This window comes from Lepisosteus platostomus, chromosome 6 (genome assembly GCF_059453375.1).
Source record: "Lepisosteus platostomus isolate fLepPlt1 chromosome 6, fLepPlt1.hap1, whole genome shotgun sequence".
Lineage (NCBI taxonomy): Eukaryota > Metazoa > Chordata > Actinopteri > Semionotiformes > Lepisosteidae > Lepisosteus > Lepisosteus platostomus.
In genome coordinates this window covers 51,931,063-51,951,583 of record NC_142616.1, presented here as the reverse complement: position 1 = coordinate 51,951,583, position 20,521 = coordinate 51,931,063, and the positions used below count along the sequence as shown (strand labels likewise).

General features: G+C 37.2%; 1 protein-coding gene across 2 annotated transcripts in view; it reads left to right on the top strand.

The window, feature by feature from the left end:
- Positions 1 to 20,521, top strand: part of LOC148661868 (chemokine-like protein TAFA-4) — a 51,940-nt gene that overhangs the window by 14,649 nt on the left and 16,770 nt on the right. The window contains exons 2-3 of one of the 2 annotated variants that reach the window (XM_088636284.1): positions 505 to 634; positions 19,970 to 20,125. In XM_088636284.1, the coding sequence (XP_088492410.1) occupies positions 520 to 634; positions 19,970 to 20,125 (271 nt within the window). In that variant the 5' untranslated portion in view covers positions 505 to 519. Of the gene's footprint in view, positions 1 to 504; positions 635 to 16,406; positions 19,584 to 19,969; positions 20,126 to 20,521 lie in introns of those variants that run through there. The other variant, XM_088636285.1, reaches the window with a different exon arrangement.

Below are 20,521 nucleotides of genomic sequence, written 5' to 3'. Positions count from 1 at the left end.
AGTAGGTCATTAGTTATTTTTCTCCTCTGAAGGTACACAGCCTTTGGAAGTCCGTTTCTTTTCTCAGGGCTTGTTCCTTTCATCTGGGGTTTGTTGAGAGATTGAGATTTCTGGTGTGATCATTCAGGTAATCTTCAAAAACAAGATTAACTCAAATGCAGAAATCATCTTCTTCCAATATTTTGTCATGATCTCTGGGTTTATTGTTCCTAGAGAACATTTAGCCTTTGCTAAAGTTTGATAGGACATAGTCATGCTTGTGTTAAAGACATTTGTTTGGAAAGCAGACTAGGCAAAATTAAAAAAAGAAAAACATTCAACTGCATTCTATCCAAGGATAAATTCATTAATTGCCATTTTTCAGTTTCTTTTATATTCTGAGCTGTTGGCCATCTGTTAGTGCTTTAAAAACATCTTTGTAGTCAGCTGTTTTTTTTCCCCAACATGTGTACACATTTCCTTTCTTGGCTTTCCTCTAACTTTGTGTTTTCTTATTCCTGCCAGTGTTTGCTCTTCAGGATGAAATTGTGCAGCAGGTCACTCCTGCCAATTCAAGGGCTCCTCCTGGTCTATATGATAATGCTGTGCTGCACGCTGATGTCCGCCACAAACCACCATCCCAGAGGGCAGACAGGTAAGTCTCTTCCCAATGGGCAGATACTTCAGGGGCCAATTAATATCTCAGAGCCTGTTTTCTGCTGCGCTAATTTACCAAGGTGTATAGTTCTCTTTCAGTGTACGTTTACAGCATATTCCATTAATGAACAAAGTGGAATTATTGATGAGAAATAAAAGACCATCTTGGGTTTTCTCTGGAAAGAAATTGGCTCTGTATCTGTGACTTTATACAAATCGTTTTGTGTGCCGGTAAGTTCAGACATTATGTAAAGCAGAATTGCTGTAATTTGAGCAATCGGAGGAGGGGAGATCGTATGGACAAGAGGGAGAAGGAAGCAGCTAGCAGCTGGAAACTCAGTAGTAACAACAGCTGTTACAGATGAGGGTGTTTGTGTGGCATGTTTACGGCGGCTGTGGTCAGATTTCCCAGTGTGATTTCCCAGACTTCATTTGTCGCTTTCTGATGAAAATTAAAACAAATAAATAAAAGTTAAAAAGTGTTATAAGCACCACTTCAAAAATCTCTGAAAACCACTGGAATAATAAGGGCATAAATATGTATGGTTTTAGGTAATAGAACTGTAACAGACCCCCCCCCCCCCCCAGAAAAAAGCAGCATCACAGCTTAAATGAAGCTCACTGCTTGGGTCTAATTGGTACCCACAAGCTAACTAATTCTGATTTGCATAATTCATTGTGTGTGTTTCCCTGGTGGACATGAGATGACCAATACACTGTAAAATATTTAAAATATCAGAAGGCCAATCACTAGAAATTTTCCCTGCATCATTAATTACATCCTTGATATACTTTAAGTACTTCTTAATATCAATATATTAATATTTTTCTTTTTCCTTTTGTCTAACAAGGTGACCTTCACCAGTGCTTAAATGCCTGCAGCATTTCTAGTTTATGTGACTACTGCTGTGACTTTTCTTTGAAGAGGTGATTTTTCTAGAGAAGAGAATTTTGCAAATGATACAAAACTACCAATTTCTCTTTCGTCGTCTGAACTTTCTTCAAAGGTCATAATTTAGTGTTGAATTGAAACTGATTTTGCAAAAAAAAAGATTTAACAGTCCCTACAAAGAAATCCTGTGTATACACACACTAATTGAATTTTTTACCAATTACACAAAACTTTTATTTCCTTAAAAACTCGTCTATTATTCTAAACCTATATTGTCAGGGTAAATGTCAGTGAAATTTACGTTTTTACTTGCATGTCTTAATACATAATTCCACTAGGTGGCTCCAAAGCACATAATATCTTTTATTTTACGGTAAACGGCAATTGTTAATTGCAATGTCTTTTAATGTTCTGCGCATTTCCCTATTTTATTCACTGCTTCTATTTATCTTTTACTTCTAATTCCTCAGGAATTGTTAGTACTAATGACAATCGATAAACCAAATCCCCTTGATTTCTTAAAATGAACACAAAAAACGAAGACAAAATTGATCCTCAATGGGAATAAAGATTTGAAATATTGGGAATAATTATTATCTTCTAATAAGGCTCACTTCCTTAAAATGAGACGCAGCTCTTCTTTATTTTAAATAAATAATCCTCTATTTTTTCTCCTGTTTGGCCCTATAATTTACATGCTAATACTATGCTCAGGAAAAGAGGGTTTGTTTAAATAGGTGACAACTTTTTTACTGATTCATTTGTATAGGGAAAAAAAGAGTACCAACAAAATCTGGATTGTGTGTAAAAGAGATTTGTATTTCTCTTTTGTTCTTACTGTGGGATAAACTGCTGATAAAAGGCTTTTGGAATGATGAACATTACCCCAAACAACCAGGACACAACAGCTTCTATCTGCCATTACATCTCAACCACTGTAAACAAAGCGTGAATGCTGTGGGCTCACAGACGCCTCCACAGGTCATTATCTGCCTGTTTAGGTCCTTTAAAATTTGTCACAACTCTTATAAAATAAAACCAGTTTGAAGGTCTCGGGGCATAGGTGATGGAAAAATGCCAATTTGCGAACTGCAATTGCTGTCGCAGAGTGCCTGTGGCAGAATAATCTTTGATTATCGATTGATTTTGTCTCTGGGTGTCAGGAGTTGAATGTCAAAGCGCCAGAACATCTCTGCTGTTATCATCCTCTCTAGCTTCTCTTTTAATCAGCTCTGGTACAAGTTTGGCAATGGGTCTTGCTCTGACCACTAAAGAAAATAAGCAGACATGCAAAAAGGATGTTGCTGGTGTAAATTCAATAAATCCCATTTTTAGAGTCCCACACAAAGTGCCGAGTAGAGACAGTGATCCATCTGAAAGTATCATATATCATGCTTTTATGATGATCACTTGGATTATTGTTCTTTATAAATGAGAACGTTTCTGCTGAATGGCTTGGAGTCTCATTTCTACTTACAAATGTTCAGGTTCCCCAATATCAATCTCAGTGGCGCATGGCTGAAATCTGCACATTTCTATGTCGGCAAGGTGACCTTTTCCCAAACTGCCAAGAGGGAAATATTGTGATACAGAAAAACAAATTGGATGAAACATCCTTTTGTAAGAGCAGAATAGATTGCCGCTACCTCCGTAAACTGTTATTGAACTTTCTGAATTTATGTTCTATCTGAATACCTGATAGCTGCATTTGGATCATGCATTGTTTTAATTACGCCTGTATCACAGCTTGCATTTACATTGCTCGAAACAAAGGATGGCAATTCCTGCATCATTAATCCTCATTTAGAACAGAACCAGCCAAGTACTTTTAAAAATCTACTTATACTATTATGCTTGACCGTATGTCAAAACAGAATCGACAAGTATTAAGTACTAAACTGCAAATATCAGGCTTCCTTATCCCTAACAAACATGCCTGAGAAGTCACAGAGGGTGGATTTTATGAGGAAGAGATTTGCGTGTAAATGAGGCTACGGTTTAGAGCTATTCAGCCGTGAGAACAACCTGTTAGATTTGCATAAATCTGATGATTTGGGCGATTCAGGGTGTTAAATTGAGATAATGTCAGGCTGATTGATGAGGCGCAGGGGACATGACAGTTCGCAAGGAAAAAAGCGAGCAAAATAATTTGCGGCGGAGACAGCATCTCATGATGTTGTTTAGTGCTTGATAAGAAGACAGAGGAACAGAAATCTGATCTAAATTACTGGGAGATGAAAAAGGATGAAATAAATAGGCTCGCTCTAGTGATTACATCCCTTCTTAAATGTGAGTTGCTTATTAAATATTGCTCTCCCATGGAAGAAATAAATAAATGCTTTGCCGTTTGCAAGCTCATCCCCCAATAAATCTTTATCTAGTCTCAGAACTGCAGAGTTGCACTCAGCAGTTGGGTTACTCTGCAACACGTGGCGACTTATTTTAGTTTTTTTAAAATAAATGTTCCAAGAAAAATGTAACTTCCAAACGCAATGGCTTAGCAATTTTTTTACCTGCATTTTTATTTAGTCACCAGCCTGCTTGTATCTCAATACGTCACTAGAGTTGACAATGTTCTCAGACTGACAAATGTAGAATGTCTGGCTTGCAAAGCAGGCAAGTCACTTATCGACAAGAAGAAGATATGGCTTTTGATGATTAATTATACAATGTTTCACCCCCCCAGCATCTGTCTGACTACATAAACTGCAGCAATGCTTCATGAGCTCAAAGTAAAAAAAAGCTGACGTTTGATACATGAAAAAGCATTTAAGTCAAGCTTGAAATTTCATTTAATCACACCTGTATTTTACGAGTTATAAGGGCACATAACTGTTGTACAGGAAGTTGAAAAGGTATTCAAAAGTCACTTTAATTTGGGGAATGAGTGTTACAGGTACGTTTTTCTTAAACTGTTTTTCATAAGGACTTTAAAAGAAAGGCTGATTACTGATCAGCAAAACGTATTCACAAACACAACAGAGACACAATATAATACTATTCCTCCCATCTCCAGTAACAGACTATTACTTCCTTCTCTGGTGAATGAAGCGGAGCCTAGATTTAGATGCTAATCTCTGGACTTCCTGATTAGATGTGGTGTTGTGAGATATTGGTAATTCCGATTCTTGGTTTTGGTATTTCAGCTGTGTACAAGTTGCTCGATCCCAAAATGTGGCTTTTGCCAGTTAAGCCCTACAATCTCCGGTGACCAGAATGAAGTCAGTACTGGGCAGATTAGAGACTGCACTTGGCTCTAGGTGAGAACAGAGACGTTCTTGTTAAAAGGGAACCTCAGCAGGTTCTGTTTCTTCAGGCCTACTGGGAGTGAAAAGAAATGACTGGGCTGACAGCACATAGATTTGTGTGATGTTGTGAATGTCCCTCAATGAACAGAGAATAAATGTAGTTATTTGGAATTAAAAAAAGAAATGGTATGAGTGATGATGTACTTAAATTTCTATATTAGCAATAGCTGCTTGAGATATTACATTATCTTAAGCACACCTTAAGCAATAATTAACATCCCAGTGAGATTTAATGCCTACTTGTTGTGATGATTTATCCATATTAATGTCAAGGCAGTGAATGATTTTGTAACGGCTGGCTCCTAATGATAGAGATAATTTGCCCTAGTGGATGGTTTAGTTTTTGCCTCTGGTTATTTTGATTGTCAATTAGTAATATTAATTTATTTCACACTTTAATTTTCTATTAGAAGTCAGCAGAAAATTAAAGTTTGCTAGGTACCCCAAGTGGAGTTTAGCCAGGACGCTAAAGTTAATGCTTCTGCACTTACAGGGCTGTGGAATCTTTAATGGATGGATGTGTAGTCAGGGCCTTAGTTTAAGAAAAGATAAGATCACTTTATTAGCCATATACAATTTCTTGCATTAGGAATTTGTCTTTTTTGCATACCCCAACTTGCTCTCCATGAGACACAGGCACACAGACAAGGGAGAGAGAAGCTTGGGGTCAGAGTGCAGGGTCAGCCATTTATACGGCACCCCTGAAGCAGCTGGGGTTAAGGGCCTTGCTCAGGGGCCTAACAGAGTAGGATTCCTCTGCCGGCTGTGGAATTTGAAGAGGCAACCTTCCAGCCACAGATCCTTAGCCACAGTGCCACCACTCAACCCTAACTTCTCATATGAAGCATGACTCTTGATATGGCACAGTGTCACTGCTCATACAGGGGCATTAGTTTTGAATATCTGGTCCCAAGACACCAAAGAGCACCGCCTACTGGTCTAGTAATTCTACATAGCAATGGCTAGGTTTCCTTTAGATGTGTTCCATCCTACAGTACATCCCACTGACAATTGCAATCCTTGCTTAGCTTCCAAGATCAGGATATAAGGCGTAATACTGCTCTCTTGAACTTTACAGGAGTCAGATGGTAGAAAATGACAGGAGTACAATTTTGAGCTGAATGGTGTACTGTTAGTTAGCTCTTTGTGACTGAGAATGAAGCACAGTAATTAAGGATCATAGTTAGACTGGAAGACAATAAATGAATAAACATATTCCAGGAATTACTGTCTCAGAAATGTAGCCTCAGGTAATTGAGAATAGAACATACACTGTTTTATCAAGGGTTATAAATTTATTTTATTTCTCATCTGGAATACTGTACATCTGCATTCTCTGGTTGTTTTCCCTTACATACTGCCCTACCAAATTATTAGAGAATACCCTGGTGTGTCAGTTAATCTCAGCGGCATTTATGTCTTTCATTTATTTCTGTCTGAAGCACATCATGGCATACATTTGTTTTTTTCCATCTACCTGTCTGTAAACCTTCGAGGCTGTCTGAATTTATGCACCGGAGCCATGTGCACCAACAGTTACAATATGCCTTTGGTGAGCTCATTTACATGATCTTTCTTCCCTAAAGCACAGCACATTAAGAAAAGGCCTGGTCTGCTGCTACTTTACAGTCTTCAGGGCATATGATGTGCTGGGACAACTTCCCTTACTTTTAACATGAGAGATCACTTCTATAGAATATAACATCCTCTAATATCTTAGATGGGCAATGCATTTTACCATCCATCTGTACATTTTCTAATGTCTTCTTCCAATTCAGGATCACGGTGGAGCTGGAGCTATCCCGGCTAGCATTGGGCGCATTGCACCCCAGATCCCCAGCGCTCAAAGTCCATAATGCTAACCACTGAGCCACTGTGCTGCCAATGCACTTCATTTCAGTCTCAGTTTCCATGCTATACAGGTGAAAGACCTATGGAACCTATCTACAGTATGTATAAGATAAGGGGTATTTGTAGACTATTTTCTGTAAAATGTCTCTTTCCTTTCCGGTTCCCTTTGCACTAGTGGTTTGACACTTTATTTTTTCATTGCAGATAAATTGCCGCTGGTGCTGCACAACTGCAGAACTTTCCCCTCCTTGTCTTGTTAGCACTCAATTTAATTCAATTTTGATTTTCATTAGTTTCATTCCGCAGCTTAAGCAGTTGTTTTGTGCTGTTGATTGTAAATATTCCTGCTTGCCTGCAGTTTATAGCTGTCCAAGTGAATTGGAGAATGTATGAAACTGAACTGATTTTGAGTTGTCAGCATATAGGTTATTAAATGTGATCTACTGTAAATTGGTATCATGCACTGTCAGTGAGTGTGTGACTGTTCCTTTCTTATCACTAACAGTTCAAAAGGCTTGTGCCCCTAGTGACCTAATTATGTCACTGGAAAGTAGCTCAACTCTGTACTCTGGCAGCATTGCTATGAGAAATACCGGAATCTAACATGCAAAGGCCTTTTTTTACAGAATATGACCTCAGTTTTTTATATTAATCCAGCAGATTTTAACACTGGTACAAGTTCTAATTGGAAGCCCTTGTGAGTGCAATAATATTAGTTCATGAATAGAGTTTTATACATGGAAAAAAACAGTGTTATCCCTCAGTGATTCAGATCCTTATATAGTGTAAGTAAAGCTGATATAAAAGCAGTTTTCATTATTAATATAACTGAATATTAAAATAACTATTAGAACTATTTTCAATGGTAAAATCTGAACTATGTTATCTTCCACATTTTGGTGTATAATAACTTAATTACAATCTTAGATTGTTGTTTAAGTATTCTGTTTCAGTAAAACCATTCAGTGTGTGCATTACAAGAACATTTACATTTGTCTCTTTGATCAATTATTAAGAGGCCATTACAATATTCCGCTTGGATACTGGTCTCCTGTGCATGTCATATGGATATTGGGATAGGGCTCTTTCAAGTGTCTACATTGGAAAAAAAATCTTCACACTCGTGGAAAATTACATTTTAAAGGAGACACTAAGAGAGTATTTTGGCAAGGGAACATGAAGGTTACTAAGAGATACAAATAGTTTTATGATATAAATACTAAAACACTTCTGAATTTCTGAAACCAAATTAAACCATGAAACATCTTTATGTAATTTATATTTTACAGCATCTATCATTGTGATCTTTAAAAATAAAATTTGGGATTTAATACTGAGAGCTCTTGACAGTTCATTTTCTGTAAAGACTACACTCCAGAAAGCTCATCTTCTTAAAACTACAATGTTCTACAACTGATTTTTGAACTGGTATCAATCAATATTGACACTTGAACCTTTTGCAACCTTTGTCTAAAAGAAAGGACTTTTAGTCTTTTTAGCTATGACAGCTCATTTTGCCACTGCTATAATGACTTAAATGCTTGTATTTTCACTGGAGGCCTGATCTATAACTCCAGTTTTTGACTTCAATAAACTTTCATGCATTGTTATTAAACAGAGAATGGGATGGTGATCTATTTGTCATAAAAAGATTAGCTGTACTCATGAAAAGATGAATGGCTTTGAATTTTCAGCAACGAAAGAAAATCTACTGCAGATCTGTTTTTGAATCACAGGTTTACCTGAACCACAGGTTATTAATATGGGTTCTTGCTCCTGGACTTTTAACGATCTGTGTGAACTCAATTAGTGTATTTGGTCAACTCAGCTAGTTTAACACTTTTGAAAGGTCTTCAGTAGTTAATGATTTAAAGAGCTCTGGACAACCTACAGGATGTGGCCCACAAAAACTCGACTCCAGATAACCTATCCATGGTAAAGAGTGTGTTGGTAGTTGAATTTTCAAGCCAAGAAGATATTTTTATGCAGGAAATGTGACGTACTTTGTTGAAATGTGATTGAAATGCAGGCTGTGAAGAAGTGTATTTAAGTCCAAGAAAAGGCGGTGTTTCTTTACACAACGTACTGTTGGAATCTGGAACAATCTGGAACTACATTGTTGGCACTCATTCATTGGCAGGTGATGGCCAGGGGAGGTTGTACCGGCAATGAATCAAGCTAGCTGGGATGAATGGCTTGCTTTTGGTTGGGAAGAACAACATCTTCTCTTATAGGGATTGCTACCTCTGGGTTTACGTCATACCTTACTGGTGTATTTTGATGTTCATGGCCAGTTACTGCAGCTCATTCAGCTGTGTTTCCCAAAGAACAAATGTGGCTCAAACTTTACTGCCTGTCATAACCTGTTCCAGTTTTAGGTGTTTATATATGAATCTGTCATGTCTGACATTCCTGGGGAGGGAAAAAAAAACATTGATTATTCCTTAATTGTTTCAGCATGTTTGTGTCTCAGGGATGCTAAATGGGTTCTGGCAATATTGTATTTCAGAGATTCACCAGGTGCATGCTGCTGCTGATGGCACCCTTTTTAGAAGAGCTATGAATCAGAGGAGCTACGCTGGTCTCTGTGGACAGATATTGTTTTCTTACCACTAAGGATTTACTGGCCCTACTGTTCAGCTTACAAAATAAGACCAGTACTAATAGTAAATAGTATCAAGCAGTAATAATCATTGATCTTTCAGACCATTTTTGTTTTTTAATAGAATGCCAGATTTAGCGTGAAGTATTGCAGTCTGGTTTAGGTATGTTCCTGATGTTTTAAACATGGAAATGTAATTTGTTAGTACTGGTGGGTAGAAAGAGAGTGAGATCCGATCACATTAGAAATGAGCAATAAGTCGATCTGTTACTGCAGTGCAATGGCGGTTACAAGCTCTCTCCAGTTAGGGATTTCATTTGCTCTTCACAAAATAAGTTGCAAATTGTCCTTTGCTGGATTGGCATTGATGAATATGATGCTGTGCATGCTGATGAAGTTTCACCTTAGCCTCCCTGATCCCACTCCGCTTCAGTGTGAACGGCCCAGATGAAGATAGCCGGTGCTGGTAAAGAGAGTGGGCTGTGGCCAGTGTGAAAACTTTTGACAACTAAAAAAGAAAACGGAAATGTGAAAGACTTTCACTCTGCTGCTCATAAGATGTGGTTTGTGTTTGTGACAGGAAGCATCCTTTCTTTGGCGCATCCCTAGCCTAAATCTATGTTCCTTGCTCATTTGCGCACGATAACCTTAGACCCTCTCCCAATCTAATACATATCTCTGAAGAAAAGGAGAAAATATATTTCAAACAGCCTTTCTCTTATCACCACAAAGCACTCGCAACAATATTTGTATTCACTGGCACTTTGTCCTTAGTTGTTTCGACAGTTCTAGGGTCCTTTCCCCTGGCTTGAATCCTGCTTTATTTTCTAAAACTGCATTTAAATGCAAATTTTTTGAACCTCCCTCACTACCACTGCCACCTTTAATGGAATCAGAAATATTCTTTGTGGTAGAAACTGCTGCCTTGATGCCCGGGAGAAAAAGAGATTACGATTGTTAGCCCCAGACGATAATGTCATATTTTGTCAGCCAAAAGAAGGAAAACATAGTAAATTCTCCACATAGCATAGTATGTTTTTTAAATTGTTAAGTTATAGTCAAGAAATAATGGGATTTTTACCCTGTCTAACTGGACTAGAAGGATCTTCTATCTGATAGTTTTTCATTTTTTAAACAAAATGCCAAGAATATCCATTTCAAAATGAGAAACTCTTGAAAGAGATGTTCAGTTGCTTTTGTTTAAAATAACTCTTATTTAGCTACAGGACACTTCTTGTAATCCTGTGTTAGTTGCGGCATAAAAGAATGACTAAATCAGAAAAAGGAATAAAATGAAGAAAAAGTATGGAATTAGAAAGTCATGTAAAATAGATATTGAAATAATTTGGTCCTAGCTGTACTTACTGAATCTGAAATACTCAAAGGCTCAACACTGAAACCTGAATTTTTAACCGGCTTTACAGTTTTCAAGTTGTAGGTGGACCTGCTCAATGTTTTTGAAGTAGAAACCATTTTTACATTCAAATTCACAGATTGCACAGCAGTTACTTTCATAAAAACACATTTTTTAAATTTAAATAAAACTCTAAACACTAAAATTGTCACTAAACAGTCAATTAGTTACAGCCTTTGTTCTGTTTGTATAAATATGGTTCTTATACAGTACAGTATTGTTTAAAAAGATGGTAGAACTTAATGCTTCTGTGAAAAAGTTATTAGTTGACACTGTGATAATGACCTTTATAAGGAGGAAGTAGCATGTTTAGCATTTCTAAGGTCTTTTTATTTATCCTTTGTGCTTAAACTGATAAAGATAGGCCAATATCTCTGCAGTGCAGCACATACCATCCAGCTTTATGTAATGTATTTCTGCTGAACCGTGCTGTTTTTCATTTTATGGTAGGTTTACACATACAACAGAATGCTTAACCACACTGGAGACAGCTAGGTTAAAGGGTAATCCATGACCGCTATGTATAGCAGAGTAGATAAGACTGTAAACTGCTGGGATGAGAAGACAGAGGGATCAGAAAGAAATGCTGCTTTTAGTCCGTGGGATCAGCAAAATGGCTTTACTGAGAGAAACGGCAAACAAACTTTAAATCACAGTGTAAGAAAAAGATCATACCTTCACCAAAACAAAACCTTTCAGAAGGGAAGATGATGGATTAGGCCTGTTTGCAGACGACTGGAGTAGTGGTGTTGCATTAGACAGGCAGAATTATATATAAAAAAGAATGTTTTCTCCAGCTAATTTTAAAACACAGTTACAAATCTTCAGCTGACAGAATGTCTGCCCAGGAATTATAAACTTGTGTGCTGGAATTATGGGATAGCTGTGAGTTGGTCTCTACCATTTGGTTTAAGACCCAAATGAGGACACATCATGATGATCATCATACTGTTTTACTTATAAGTGTTTTTCAAGAAACTTCAAAGTAAAACCGCACATGTAATGTGCATAGTAGAAGAAAAAGGAGACCATAAAAGACAGCCATAACAAATTGACCCTCTAAACCAATATTCAAGCTAAATTACACTTTAAAAGCTTTAGGAAGCCTGCAGAGGACTGAATCTGCAAATCCAGATTAAGAGTTGGCCTATACATTTAATAAGTCCTTAAGAAAAGTTGGAGTATTCAGAGTCTCGCATTGTACTTAAGCAGGAAAAACCCATTCTAAATTTCACAGACAGCTGGTGCAATAAAGAGGTAGGGGGTTAATAGAGGGTATATATAGTTACAGAACTGTGGACATACTGTACTGAAGTCTCTTCAGTACCTTAGGAAATATCCCACTGAGCAAGGCATTACAGTAGTCTAATTGTGATACTTTGATCATTATTTCATCATCATACTGCAAGAGCAAGGGTTTCAACTGTGTAGTGTTATGCAGATGATCCCAAAATGAGCTTCAAATGGTGGCATAGGATCAAAAGTGACACCAAGGTTGCTACCTTCTGTCAATTGTTTAATTTCAGCACCGTAACCAACACTGATGTCACCAACATAGTGGATTTTGCCACAGTAATAAAAGATTTATTGTGAGCATATCTTATATTTTTGGACAGAAGCCGTTAAAGTAACGCTGCAGTAGTATTGATGTGGTAATGTAAATCTAACCATAGCAGTGAAATGCAAATCAATGATGGCAAATGGCAACATACAGTATAAACACTAACTAGTAAAGAGAGAACAGAGACAGAACCCTGAGCAAGTAAAACAAAGTCAAATTAAAAGATTTTCGAGATTTGTGTGGTTCTGTGGTTCCTTGTAGCGAAATAGGAACTGTTAGCAGTGATAAACCTATGATGATCATCTATGCAATGCATGAGGACGTTTTCGTTGACCATATCAAAAGTTGCACTTAATTCTGGAAGGAGAAGAAGTGACCAACAGTCTGAAGCCGTCAGTAAATTAACCACTGTACCTTAACAAACAGTAAAGTGGTTTAAAAAGGTGCAAAGATTAGTTGGCAATTGAGCTGCTCACTGCACACTCTTAAGTATAACAAATATTGCAGTGTCTTTGCACCTAAGGTAAGTGTACATGTGAAATTCACTTGCTGCATGTCATAATATCTGAATTTTCTGATGTTTGTTCTACCAGCTACCAGCACTTGGAACATTGTAGCAAACCTGAAAAGTGTATTTGCAAAAAACTGGAAAGAATGACGACTTTTGGCCAGTGTAAAGGTTATAATCTGTTTCATATTTGAGGAGTTTAATTAATTAATAGTGACCATAATAAAGAAATGTAATAATAAAGAAACTATAGACAATAAAAATACCAAGTTACAACAGACACAGAGGAAGGGTAGTAGTTATATAGTACACTTTAAAAGGGTCACTGTGTTTAAGTCCTCTTTGAGGATAATAGGGGTCAAATAAAAAATAAAGTGGCCTATAAAATAGGCTGCTTAAATAAAATGGGCTACTTCAATAAAGCAGACTGAGGAATTTGTGGAAAACCCAAAAGTAAACATTAATTAAGCACACCTGTAAATTCTCACCTTGGGGGGCTTAGTATTGCAACTGAAAGATCTCAAATATTCCCCGGGTTTCTATAAAGGGCTATGTTCTCTGTTCCAGTTCTGAAGAAAAAGAACAAGAAAATTGCTTTTCTGTGCAATGAGAAAATGGCCTCACCGCATGGGAACATGCATCCCCTTTCATGTGGCTTGGCAAGAAAAAATATGAAGTCCCCATCTCAATGTCCTTAGACAGACACCTCAAGGGGATTTTTAAGGGTTTCGATTTTGTTCTCAGGAGTTATCAATTTAAAAAGTTGCTAAGTGAAAAACTTTTATTCTAATTCCAGTGGGAAGCAGTGAGCATCGTCTTGCTCAATTACATTCTCATCAGCAACATTGACCAACAGCTGCTCAGGGTGATTGTAGTATTTCCCAAACTTAAAAAAAACATGTATTTAGTGTGGTTGGTTAAAACTATTTAGAAAATCTATCTAGGTACATTTAAATGTTTGCAATATTTGGTTATTGTAAATAATGGTGGAAAACTGCATTTCCTTCTACCTGAACATAACACATGGAATCCTTCCGTGCTGGAGTACCTTGCTTCCAAAGATACTGTATGTTTCCAGTCCTCATATCTGATCATGCTCTGGTTCTGTACTTTTTGATTTGGTGCTTAGTACTGGTGTTTTAACCCCTTTGTGCTTCAAACTGAGGCCTTTTTGAAGGTCTTACAAATTAACATTTGTCCTGGTCCAAAGTGACTCACATTTGTGCCGATTTATACGGCAGGGAATTTTACTAGAGCAATTGGAGTGAAGTACCCCACTCAAGGGTACAATAGCACTGCCCCACCTGGGATTTAAAACCACAATGCAGTGCTAGAAAAGAATTCCTAATGAGACAAGACAACTATGTTCAACAATGAGCATGCTGAACATTTTGGCTTTGTACGTTACTTACTGTACACTAAAAACCCTAAAACAAGTGTCTAACTTCTACTGAGACAAGAATGTTGCACTCTAAACTTCAAAAGGTTAATAAAGTTATCCAAGACATTCATTCACATCATTACATTGCTGAAAGTGGCATAGACTTAGCACGATCAAAGGAATCCTTAAACCCATTGGAACTGCTTCAGTTATCAACTGAACAGACTAATTGTTTGATGCTCCTGTAAACTTTGCAGGAGTTAAAGGCAGCTGCTCACCATATGTAGAAGTGTAGATCTGGTTTTGATGGCTTCCACCCCTGGAGTTGGTAGTAAAACCTTGTCCCTCTTAATGTTAAATGTTTACATAGTTTGACTTTCATAGGTATCAAAGATACGCTCTAACTTTGCTTTTTCTTAAATACAAACGTGTTACGGTACTCTAGATGTTGACTGTTATCACTATTAAATGCAGATGTAAAAGTATTTACAGACAATGCATTGACACACCCAAAGTAGTTATTTATGGGATGCTCTAGAAAGTGTTGAATTCACTTTATCAATATTGCTTTACTTATGGAAAGAAGGACAGCTAGATTAGATGTGATTACAGCAGAATCCATGTACTGTATGTGTTTGTTGTGTTTTGCAGTTTTGTTTAAAAAATGAATAAAAATGCATGAGTACAACCCTGAGAAAAAGTACAAATTCTAATGAACTATCCAGGAATAATTCACTGACGTTGTTCATAAAATATACATGAAAAGATGAAATATGTTGAGTAATTTTTTTTAATGTTTGGGGAGTAAACCAATCATGTATCAGGTAAGAATTGTAAATATATATTGCTCCTTAGTTCAGGTGGGTAGCTGTGTCAGCATGCGTAGGCTGCGAAGGAACAAGTCATAATAATAATATAATAATAATAATAATAACAATAATAATAATAATAATAATAATAATAATAATAATAATAATAATAATAATTGCTTACACTTATATAGCACTTTCCTGGAACCTCCACTCAAAGCGCTTTACGGGTAATGGGGACTCCCCACCACCACCACCAATGTGCAGCATCCACCTGGATGATGCAATGGCAGCCATAGTGCGCCAGAACACTCACCACACATCACCTATCACTGGGGAGGAGACCAGAGTAATGAAGCCAATTCATAGATTCATAGGCCATGATTGGTAAGGACCTATTGTGGTCCCCATCACTATAGTGGGGCATTAGGACCCACATAGACTGCAGGGTGAGCGCCCCCTGCTGGCCCCACTAACACCTCTTCCAGCAGCAAACTTAGTTTTTTCCAGGAGGTCTTTTATCCAGGTACTGACCAGGCTCACACCTGCTTAGCTTCAGTGGGTTGCCAGTTGTGAGGTGCCCTGGTATAGTGGTGGGGACACTATACTGTAGTGGGCGCTGTCTTTCAGATGAAACGTCAAACCCAGGTCCTGACTCTCAGCGGTCATTAAAGATCCCTGGGCTTTTCTTGATAAGAGTAGAGAGTTATCCTGGTGTCCGGACCAAATTTCCCCCCTCGGCCTTTACCGTGTCCTCCAAATTGTCCCTACGATGGACTAGCACTCCGTTCAGGGTGTACCTTGCCTTGTGCTCATTACTTGCCAGGTAGGCTCCGGCTTCCCGCAACACCATATGGTATAAAGTGGATTGGCGAATGACATGACAAAGTTTGTTTCATAATAATCATAATCGTTTTAATAAAACAAAGTTGAAGTGGCACTTTTTCTTGTTTTATATTTTTACTGTTGATGCTTAGAGGCATACATTGATAATACAAGTCAGAGTAATAGAAAGATAAATTGAGGGTTTCTTTAAGTTATAGGTCAGTTGTCAGTCAGATGTTAGTCATTCCAGAAGGTTATTTCTCTGGTTTTGTTGAAGACCTAAACAATTAAACTTCAGAAGTCATGAATATAATCACAGATAATGTTGATCTTCCAGGTGGGAGAGGAAATATGAAATTAATCCATCCTTCTCTACATTTGAATTAACTGCTATCAAACAAACATCCACAAGCTCATAGGATCCTTTAGAGCTACAACAGATTGTATTCATAGGGAATTGTACATTCTTTTTAATAACTTCATAATCATCACCACACAAAAAAACATTTTTCATAGTTACAATATAACATTGAACAAAGATGCAATGTAATTTAAAGTAAAAAATATCAGTCAAATTTTGAATTTCTGAAATGTCTTTCAGATGTGAATGTGTTTTCTTAGTGAAAGTGATTCTTTAATGGTCATAGCTATGCTGTTAAACACTTCATTATTCAAAGTTTATCATGGTGAGATTCATGAACTACTCCTCAGCCTATGTGTTGATTAATGTTTTACCTGATATGTGTCCTACCTGAAAGGAATTGCTTGTGTAGTTAAGCCATGACGTTATTTGTTGAAGTTAAAATAAAATAAATCTTTAACATGACAAAAATGTAAAAAAAACTCATTTGAAATCTGGATGATGCTACAAAAAGGAGAAGGAACTGAAAAATAGATCTGTCCAATTTTACTTTTCTTTAATTTCATGTACAGTACACAGTGTGAGTCCTTGACTGTTCCAAGAAGCACAGTAGCAGGATGCATTGATGTAATGTATTACATTGAAAAAGTTAATTGTGTAAGGAATTACGTTTAAAATTAACACCATCTAGAAGGAAGTTAATTTAATAGAATATTGAATCTTATTATTACTGTGTAAAGTAATGCTGAATTTATTAATTTAAGTATTTCTGAATTTCTTTGGATAAATTACTTAACTTGTAAAACAAATGGAAAACATAAATTAAATGGGGATAACATCTTACTGAATATTGTGTGTACTTATATCACTTTTAGAAAGGTTCCTGGTTCACAAACGTAGTCTGAAGAAAAATAGCTGTACCTCCAAATTCTAATATTGTGAATATGTTTGTACTGATTAATTCTTACAAGACAAACAGCAGCAGTCTTACAAGACATTGCATCTTATGTAAGGTTTTAACTCCCTTTTGGTAACGAATGACAATGCTTGTGTGTTCCATTTTCTGAAAGCATTTACTTGACAGTTCTAATGAAGATATCTTGGATAGCTCATTGAAGTTTCTAAACTTCATTAAACAGAATAGCATTTATTTTTCTAAGATATTATCGCTCTGATGATTGTATTCTATAAATGCTGTCACAAATCATCCTCTGTCTTAACAGTCCCATCTCTCACTTTTAATCTTCATATGCACTGAGAAGTATTGATCAGAGATTGTTATCAATACTAAGTCCTTGACTCAAAGTTCTGTTGTGTTTTTGTCTCCTTTTACTATGTTTAGACATGATTACAGTACATGCTTTCTTAAAGCTTCCAGAATAACCATCCAAACTTGGAAGTGGTCTTCTGTACTGCTACCTATTTTATTTAGCCTCATTGCTTAAAAGGTTCACTACAGTTCTATTCCTCCTCTGTTTAGTAATCACAAGAAGAATTCCATTCATTTTCTTTTCTTCAGAATAATTAATTGAAACTATTTCAGCAAACATTTTGAGTAGAAAGGCTGTGTAATATTCCAAGACTTACCCCAGTGTAAACATGGAGTCCATCTGAATTCAACTGGGAAAAGGTATGAATAATTGTTGGCCAAGCATGTGGATTTTATTAGGCTATTTACAGTAACTTTAAAGTCTTGTATTATGCAGGTGCTTTCATAATTTGTACATCAACCCCAGAAAATGGCAGCTCTTCGGTCTTTATGACTTTCTGGGCTTGGAAATATCTAACTCATCTTCATTTTTGAAAATACATAATGTTCTGCCTCTGTACCACAATTTGTTTCATGGCATTTAGTCTCCTGAAAATCCTATTGCTCAAATAGTCTTATTTAAAGTGCACAAACGGAAATATGAAAGACCTATTTCCCATTATATATACATAGCTTTTCTGCCCGGGGAGTGTGAGTAGAATACAAATTGAATTGCTATGGCTGGCATTTCTCCAGCTGCTTGTTAAATGTTGCCATGCTCATAAAATATGTATTGTTTCTTCTGTGTTATCAAGAGGTTTATTATGTCTTAGAGAATTTGGGGAGGAAACTGGATTTAAAAAAAGATTTTCTGCAAAATCTGTAGAAACTATTTGTACAAAAGTCTAAACAGGAAGCAATGTGCATTTAATATGTTAAACATTATTTATGAAAAGTGCAGCAAAGGTTTAAAGCAAACATTTGTTTTTATGAGAGGGAACTGAGTACTTGTTCAGGATTAAGAGACAATCCTGTGTGAAAGCATTCAAACGTACCATTCGCAGTGGGTTCTAGATGCATTCAAGTTCCAAATTTTTGTGGATCATTTAAGAGATACAAATTACGCATCAAAGCTGACTGGTGTTCCTAACACCTAATTTTTCCCATTTCATTTCTGCAAGAGCATTTTGAACAGTTCTAAAGGCTCAAAATGTGACGTACAAATTGCACCTTGTTGTCAGTATGACTTCCCTTGCAAATATGTGAGGTACAGGTCCAATGTACTCTATAATTGGAACATTCAATTTTTCAGCCCTCCTGCCTTCATTCTCTTGCCACTCTGTAACTCCACAAATGCTTTGTGTTCATCTTTGCCCATGCTGCTGGTTGCTGTTTCCCTCTCCCTTCTTCTGTGGCTCCCCCTGGGGGAGAACCACCTTTCTGCAGGGATCAGGAATTCATCATTCGCTGGCCAACTTCCAGCATCTTGTAAAACTCCCCTGGTGCGACTGCATCTCTAGTTCGTTCAATCTGTCTCACGGCCTGGACAATATATAAAGTGATACCACCAGCACGGCTTCCCATTGCCACAGTTCACAGCATGAGCACTTGTTGCATTTACTGTTGTGCTGTGAGCTCCCTTTTCAGGCCTTGCTGCTTATTGGCTGTTGCCGCTGTTTTAGAGTAGAGTTTATTGTCATTTGCACAAGTGCAATGAAATAATTATTTGCATGTACAGTATGCTCCTATCTGTAGACATCAAGGAAACACCAAAAATAAAAAAACAGCAGCAACAACAAGTTAAATAACATACATCTTATAGAAAAAAAAACACACTGTATTTCTGTTTTGCACTGTATTTCTGCTTCACTGTGTAACTTACGATTATGGAGTGTCCTGCAATTAGTGCACTGATATATTGAACTTTTTAGCTTTGCTGCTGTTGCTAGATTATGGTGTGCTAACTTTCCTTTTTCCTTCTCAGATTTCCTTATAAACTGTAGTTCACCTCATGCTGATGTGACAGCCAAATAGATACTGTAAATAGTAGTATGAAATCACTATAGCCCTGCAGACTGCCATATTATGCAGTAGCATTTCATTCAATATGAACAAGTAATAGGTTTATTCCATGCTGAAAAGAGAAGAAAGAAAACACAACGTTTCGGCCGTGGAGCCTTCTTCAGGTGTGATTTTTTATTCAATATGATCAATTCATTTTATGCTAATGTATAATTTCAAATCAGGAATTTATACCCATTCTTCTATTGTAGCTGCAAAACCTCCTTGAAATCACGGGCCTTTTCCACTAATGATTTTTTTGTCCATTTAAGGCCTGCATTTCAGTCCTTTTTTATTGGTTTAGAACTGCCTTCAAAACCAAAAGGCTTTTTGGCTCTGCAAATATAAGTTATTTATTCAAACCCCACTGAAGAATTTCTTCATAGGATAATTCTTTTTCCTCAGCTTGAGAGGGAGAGCGAGGTATTAGCACTGGCTAGCTTATAGCTGGAAAAGCAGGAGCTTTTGAAACAGAGAAATGAGACTGATAGGATTTTTTTTTCTGTTGCAGTTCATCACCAAGTGAAGCAGGGGACATGTGAAGTTGTTGCAATACACCGATGCTGCAACAAAAACAAGATAGAGGAGCGTTCTCAGACAGTCAAATGTTCCTGTTTTCCAGGACAAGTGGCAGGAACAACAAGAGCACAGCCTTCATGTGTAGAAGGTAACTGTTTTTTCTTGTTCTTTAACACATTGTCACATCTGCCCTTCCAGGTGGCTCAATCAGTGAAGGCAGTTGGGAGCACAAGTTGATCTATGTGGTTCAGACATCATTGTTTTGGGCCTGGGAATATCAGAAGCTGATTGTGTCTGGGATTCCTCCAAGTGGAGCTGCTATGTTGCTGCTAAATGTCTATGCACTGCCAGGGTATCATGAAGAGGCACCTGTGCATTTGCAGTGCTTGTCGTGAATGGATTTACCCTCTCCTCTCAGCACTTACTCTGCTGTGGGATCTCTGGAGCTCACTGTATGAAAAATATCAGTTGTCTCTGACATGAAAGCAGTCCTTATCCTTCCTGCACTGGAATGATGGTTGCTGTGGTACACTGAGTTGCTTAA